At 36.9% G+C, this 7,264-nt stretch overlaps 1 protein-coding gene across 1 annotated transcript in view; it reads left to right on the top strand.

Moving 5' to 3' along the window:
* Positions 1-604: 604 nt before the first annotated feature.
* Positions 605-7,264, top strand: part of LOC125481301 (myotubularin-related protein 9-like) — a gene marked incomplete at its 5' end in the record, with an annotated part of 18,924 nt that continues 12,264 nt past the window's right edge. The window contains 3 exons of the mRNA XM_048592669.1: positions 605-746; positions 2,523-2,743; positions 6,959-7,110. Coding sequence (XP_048448626.1) covers positions 605-746; positions 2,523-2,743; positions 6,959-7,110 — 515 coding nt within the window. The remainder of the gene's footprint in view (positions 747-2,522; positions 2,744-6,958; positions 7,111-7,264) is intronic.

Here is a 7,264-nt window from a genome sequence, read left to right on the forward strand (position 1 = left end):
GGCGTGGACATCTCCAGAACATGAGGGGATATAGTATGCTATGGAGTGTTATCTTAACGTGCTTTGGCTACATAACAGTTACATTTAGCGAAGGAAAATGTGTATTCAAAGACTGTGTCAAAAATGATTCTGCAGCTGGTCACTTGCTGCATAAGCTGTTCGCACCGGGATTTCTTCCTGAATCAGTTATGAGCGGTTGAATTTTTTTCCAGAGACAGTTGTATAAATCTAGATTTCATCTTTCAGAACCTTCCATTTAATGATGAGGCCATTTAATGTTTTTGAACACTCAATTTCAAGAGAGACTTCAGAGAAAGAAAGAAAAGGATTGATGGTCCTGTGGCAAACCCGTATTGTTCAAAACCAATGTTTTGTCCCACCTACAAAACTGCATCATGAGATCTCTGATAATATTGCAGACTTGATGTCTCCATTCCAGGAGAGATTCATGCATTTGAAAAATGCACCATTTTTGCTACTTCTGCCAATGTTCATAGCTTTTTGGAAAGAACGAAGCAAAGTATATATCTTTTATAATTGTAGTGCAAATTATACTTTTTCTAAGCATGTATTCATGGTGTTCATACTGTTGTTCCTGTTTCAGGGAAGGTGCATCCGTACTGGTTCATGGCGGTGAAGGGATTGACTCTACTTTACAAGTCACTTCTCTTGCCCATATTATTCTAGATCCACAGTCCAGAACGATGAATGGTTTTGAGGCCTTGATTGAACGTGAATGGTTACAGGTTAGTACTGAAAACTAGGTAGACTTTCTTTTGGCAATGTGGCTAACAAAATTATCTCATTGTGAAAAGGGTTGACTAGAATACTGAATTCATTTGTGTTATTATTTCTATTGATTGAGTTATAGTTCAGGGGATTTGAAAGTAAGCTTAAAATCAGCCATTATGTATAAGCTCTTAGGATCAAATTGATGTGGTCTGACTCCATGATTTTTTTTTTTTGGAAGAATTAAATTTGGAGACTTCATTCGTATAGACAAGTTGTCAGAGTTATGTATTTTTGCAACACTTTCCGAAAATTTAGCTTCAGTTTTTCACCTCGACAGAAGTAAAACCTTGGCCATAATTATTCTTCATGATGCTGGAATTAGAGAAGGGGAGGAAAAGTACATGTGTCTCCACATCAATAACTGTGCAAAATTGATCTCTCCCAACTGATTTTTTTTAAAATTTGAAGCAGTTTTTCAGTGATACAACTGTTATGAAGTTGAGTAGAGTAACTAAAGTAGAAGGCAGGAGGCTAAAATGTGTGGTTCCTTTAAGAGATTTGTGCTTTGTCCATACTTAAAATTTTTTAAAAATTTCTATGTCTGGGAGCAGCAACTGAAGTTTCCAGTACAGAAAGCTTCAAAAGGTGAAACAAGTGTATCAAAAAAGCCTTGCAGGTGGCATGCAAAACAGCAGTCTTGTTTTGATGTTGTGACGAGTTTGAATTTGGCCAATTAATTTAAACAAAGCACCTAGATACAGAAAGCCAATTGAATTTAAATCTGATGGAGTTGACAACCTGAAACCGATCGTATAATAATTTGATTGTCATTACGGGTATATAGAACGAGGGCATTTGGAAAATCGGCGAGAGCCAACTGCCATGTGAACGAGACAGCCAACTGCCAGAGTTAGCACCATACAGCTCTCAGGCAAGGATGATCTAATTAATCAAAGGTACCACAGTATTTTAGTTCAAAGTCCTTATTGAAGAAATTATAGAGATAAAACATTCCTTATAGCAGAGTTAATGGAAGAAAGGCATTTGTGAAGAGAGCGGAGACGACAGAATATTCCTGGAGACAGAGTGTGTGAAGAAATTAAGTTATAATTTATTGCTGCTTATTAATTGGGATTATATTAGTAGGACTTGTCTTTATTTAAATAGCATTCCAGTAGAATTTAGACCAGTTAGGGAGTAGTTAGTAGTCTAGGGGGGAATTGTCGGTTTGTTAGTAATTTTGTTAATTTGTTCATTGTTGGGTTAAATAAATAAATTGATTCTTGTTACTTGCAAAGTGGAGATCAGGGATTTTCTTTTAACCACTCGTTTAATAGATTATGAGAGAAAAAACAAGCTTCTCTGAGTTTAGGGGGTAATTATTAGAGGGGAACCCCTACTCCTGGCATAACAGAATGGGGCTTGTGTTTTAGTTTAATTATCAGAGGGGTTCAGCCATTCCCTGTTGTGACACAACAGTTTAAGTAAAATGGTTGCAGTTGCTTCAGTTTGAGCCATTGTGCTGGAATCGTGTATCATAAAGATATTGAATTGAGATGATTTAGGAGAGTTCTGTGTAAGGCAGTATCTATTGTAGCTAATAATTTATTTAAGATAATCTAGAATTCTGCATGTTTTTGAGGCTAATGGTAAGTTCAATCAGTTTTTAAATTGAATGCCAGTTGCTCCATATCACAATTACTTCCAATTTTTGATTTTACTTTTTTTGCTTGTAACCTACTTGCTCTTCTCTTGGGAAAACTTTATTCACATTGGTTTATTTGTTACAGGCTGGTCATCCATTCCAGCAGCGATGTGCTCAGTCAGCCTATTCTAATTTGAAGCAGAAGAATGAAGCTCCTACATTTCTCCTGTTCCTGGATTGCTGTTGGCAGATCCAACGCCAGTTCCCATGCTCTTTTGAATTTAATGAACAGTTTCTAATAGTGTTGTTTGAACATGCTTATGCCTCCCAGTTTGGGACGTTCTTGGGCAACAATGAAAACGAAAGGTTTGTAATCATTGGAGATAGATTTTTGTTTTGTTGTTGCTCTTGTGTCGTCTAGGGGATTCAACATTGAAGCCAGGGCAATAACTTTTAGTTCTACGTCATCTCCAGTTCTTTTTTAATGTCACATATCTTCAACTGAGAGTTGGACAGTCCATCATTTTTGTGTGTTGATGATTAAACTATTAATATGCTTATTTAACTTGAGCTCATCTTTTCCAGTTTTGTTTTTCTTGCAAGTCCTATAGAAACTCATTGGTTGTGTTTAGATTCACTAGTTATCACCCACTGGTGTGATTGAACTTGTAATCATTGTCAGTAGGACTGCCATGGATTGATTATCTTTTTTTTCAAGTCTGAGACTGTAAACAGTATTGTGATCCCAGCTGATGTCACTACTGGACAAGTCAAATCCCAAATTGAAATCTGGCTATGATATATATCGTATTTTTAAAATTTAATGTGGCAGCCTTTCATTGAACCATAAACACACAAGTTTTCACATTTAGTTTTACTGGTAAAGCAGAAGTTTATCACATTAGAACTAAAAATAAAGAAATCCATATTATCTGAATACAACAGTTTGAAAAATTTCAAAACACAGCAGTAAAGTGCTATCTACTCTGGAATAATCCTTCCCTGTATAATCTGTACTTTTGCTTTCACTGCTTTTTCTTCTCTTGAAGTGAAGTCTTTTCTTGAATCCTTGTACCTCATATCTATGAATTCTCATGAGATCTTAGACATTCTCAGCTTATGCAGATTTCTAACCAAACACTGTTGGTCTGAAAGTTTTCACAGACTGAAACCCTCGGCGAGGTAACTTATTTCCTAAAGTGCTCTGAGCAAGCTCCTTTTTCTAAGAGAAACTATTCTTGCATGGAACTTCGCTGAAGTCTCTTTCTTTCAAACTGGATTCAGCAGCTTTTAACTAAATGACTAAACAGACTTGTTCATCCTAGTTTCTGCTAACCTGATGGCTTTCTTTTCTCTTGGCATAATTTTCTTTTCTTCTGCAATATAATTAAACATTCGCTAACACACCAGGAGGCCTTCAGTCATTTGCCCTCTGACACATACTGGCTTAAAATCATAGTTCCGCACAACACAACCCAGTTAATTATGAAATCCTTTCTCAAAAATAGACCAAAACTCATTTGCCACTGGCTTTAAAAAAAGGCTACACACACTTCATCACAAGTGATGTTCATGAATTTCTGAAGTTATCCAAGTTGAGTTTTTTTTTATTATAATTCTCTGCTTCATGTGTTATAAATGACATTGGTGGTCAGTTCTGGATTATGCCAAATCTGTCTGCATTTTAAAAAAATTTTTTTTATTTCACAGGATGAGAGTCTAGTTAGTTGTCCTGAATAAGCCAGCTCCTTGAACTGCTGCACTCCATGTGGGGAATGTACTTCCATAGTGTTAAGTAGAGGCTTTCAGGGTATTTTCCCAGCAAGAGTGAAAGATCAAGGCAGGATGTTGTATAGCTTGAGAGAAAATTGATGTATTCCTATCTGCATGTTGTATGTATGATGCTCCCAAGTGTACTTACCTTTTCTTGAGAAGATTGAAGTTTATTAAGTTGGAATCAGTAGCACTGAACTACTGATATCACTTTAGAAGCGCTCAAATTCAGAGTCATTGCAAGTTTAATGAGTGAATATTTAGTAACCATTACTTTTGTTGTGTAAAAGGATATATTGCAAAGATTGGGAAACCTTCAAATACAAGATCCAAAGAGAATCCGCACTAAAAACAGTTATTTAGTTTGGGAAAAGAAGAATTTAGTGAATTCTACTATACGGATATGTCTTATTTTGGATTTCATTACAACTAAAGAGTACTGATTAAAAAGAAGCTTTTCTGATGAAGGGTCTAGGCCCGAAACGTCAGCCTCTCTGCTCCTATGATGCTGCTTGGCCTGCTGTGTTCATCCAGCCCTGCACCTTGTTGTCTCTGATTAAAAAGAAATTGGTTTATTAGTGTCCACTGGGGGGTGCAATTTTCTTAAGATTTGAACATGTCTGCAGAATAAGTGAATCATTTACAAGATCATACCTTGCCTTACAATTTCAGATTTTTAAAGCACCATACTCTATCATAAAAGGAATTACATTGAAGGTAATAAATATGATCTGAGAACCTTTATGGAAATATGACTGCATAATGACAATGATTAGGTACTTTATTATGACATGCAAGAGGAATGGGAAGTTGGGTAAAGGTAGAGGGGTAATGCAGCTAATTAAGGATAATATTGGTGCAGTAGTTAGAGATGGCCTTTGTCCAGGAGATCAGGATGTAGAAGCATGGGTGAAAAAGAGTAAAGGAGGGGAAAGAAGTCACCAGCAGGTGTGATCGACGGGCCGCATAAAAGTAGCTGCATTGTAGGATGAAGTATATTTAACTGATTCTTACCATTTATATACTTATTCTTCTTTACCTGAGGAAGTTCTGACTTTGGAGTGAGTACAGCAAAGGTTTGCCAGACTGATTCCTGGTACAGCAAGACTGATGTTTGAAGAGAATCGCATGAGGAGAGGTTGACTCTGTTAGGATTATATTCACTGACATTCAGAAGAATCAGGGCGATCTCGTAGAAGTCCTGTTAGAATGTTCTAGGTTCTTAACAGGGTAAATGTAGGAAGGATGTTCCAATAACTAGAGAGTCCAGAACCAAGGGTTGCAGTCTGAGGGTACAAAGTAAGCCATTTAGGACTGAGGTGAAGCAAAATTTCTTTGTCCAGAGTGGTGAGGCTGTGGAATTCTTCACCGTAGAAAACAGTTGAGGCCAAAATATTTAATGTTTTCAAGAAGGAACTGGGATACTCGGTGAACAACTGATCAATAGCATCGTACTGAGATATTTCAGAAAAGGATAAATCAATATATTCTTCCTTTGAAAAATAATTAAACCACAGTTAACTAAAATTAAGCATACCATCAAAATCAAGAAAAAACAGTTGCATAAAGATTGATGGCAGGTCATATAATAGGACAGGTGATAAAGAATGACAGAGAAGGATTAAAAGGTTAACTCTGCATGACATAGACAGAATTTGACTAAGTGTGACAACAAGAAGACCTCATAGAGTTGGGATGAATCGGTTTCCTTGGCTGAAGTTGTACTTAGCACAAAAGATGGTTGTTTCCCAATCATATTCAGCTGCTTTATCAATTAGTTTCCCTCCATCATAAGGCTTGCAATAAATTCCATTCTATTCACAACCTATTAGATAACAGAGTAATTCTTGACTGCATGCAGCCAAAGCTAAATGCAGATTTTGACAACTTTCAGGCTTAGGCTGATGAATGGCAAGTAATATTCATGCAATATGACTTCACAGTATACCATCTTCAATAACTGAATCCCTCACCTTTACCGTGTGGAGATTTACATTGACTAAAGCAACTGGAGCATTCGCTGATTGCAGCAACCTCCAAAAAACTAAAGTTACAACAATAGATCAGTTTGGTTATTCTGCAGTGACAACTGCAGCACTACTGACACTCAAAGTTCAACATGCAGGAAAGAAAGAGTTCTTTCATGATTGAAATGCCACCCACTGCTTTAAACATTCATGCTGTCCACCCATGAGTAGTGACTGCATCTTGTTCCATGCTGGAGCAACTTTCCAAAGCTCCTTCAAAAGGATCTTTGAAATGCTGTGTTCTGCCATTTGGAAAAGCAGAGGCAGCAGCTATTTGAGAACACCACCATCTTCAGGTTCCCTTTTCAAATTGCACATCATTCTGAGTTTAAAATAGATTGCTGTTTCTTCATTGTCTATTCAAAATGTTGGGACTTAGCAATTCACATCTTCAGGATGTGCAGGGATTTTTTGGCTATGCTGAGGAGGCTCAGATCTCAAATCAGTGCTGAATCCATTAAGCTTAAATATAAAACAATATACAAAAAATATAAAACGTGATTGAAATTCTCATCATATAATCAGCAAACAGAATAATGGTGATCGACACAAGTTTGAGAGAGAACAGTTTTGGATATCTAATATAAGAAACTATTGTACCAAAGTTAAGACTTTGAGCAGGAATGCCCAAGACCTGTTAAAATGCTTAAGTTTGAACACACAAACTTAATTTTAATTTGTATTTTGAATATAATGAATCATTGGTACGTTTTTTTCATGGTAATTGACTTATTTTTTCGTGAACAATAGCAGCCAAAAGTTAATTTTCTTTGTATTCCAGACGAAAACTAAAGCTTCAACAGAAAACTGTATCTCTCTGGTCCTGGATGAATAGACCAAAAGAACTGGAGAAGTACTTCAACCCCCTCTATGAAGCTAACAGCCTAGTTATCTGGCCTTCAGTGGCACCACAAAGTTTGCAGCTGTGGGAAGGTGAGGAAAGGATTGTTTCAGAGATAGTAGGAACTGCAGATGCTGGTGAATCTAAGATAACAGGGTGTAGAGCTGTATGAACACAGCAGGCCAAGCAGCATCAGAGGAGCAGGAAAGCTGACATTTCGGGCCTAGACCCTTCTTCAGAATTTTC

Source organism: Rhincodon typus, unplaced genomic scaffold, assembly GCF_021869965.1.
Source record: "Rhincodon typus isolate 14 unplaced genomic scaffold, sRhiTyp1.1 hic_rhity00001638, whole genome shotgun sequence".
Taxonomy (NCBI): domain Eukaryota; kingdom Metazoa; phylum Chordata; class Chondrichthyes; order Orectolobiformes; family Rhincodontidae; genus Rhincodon; species Rhincodon typus.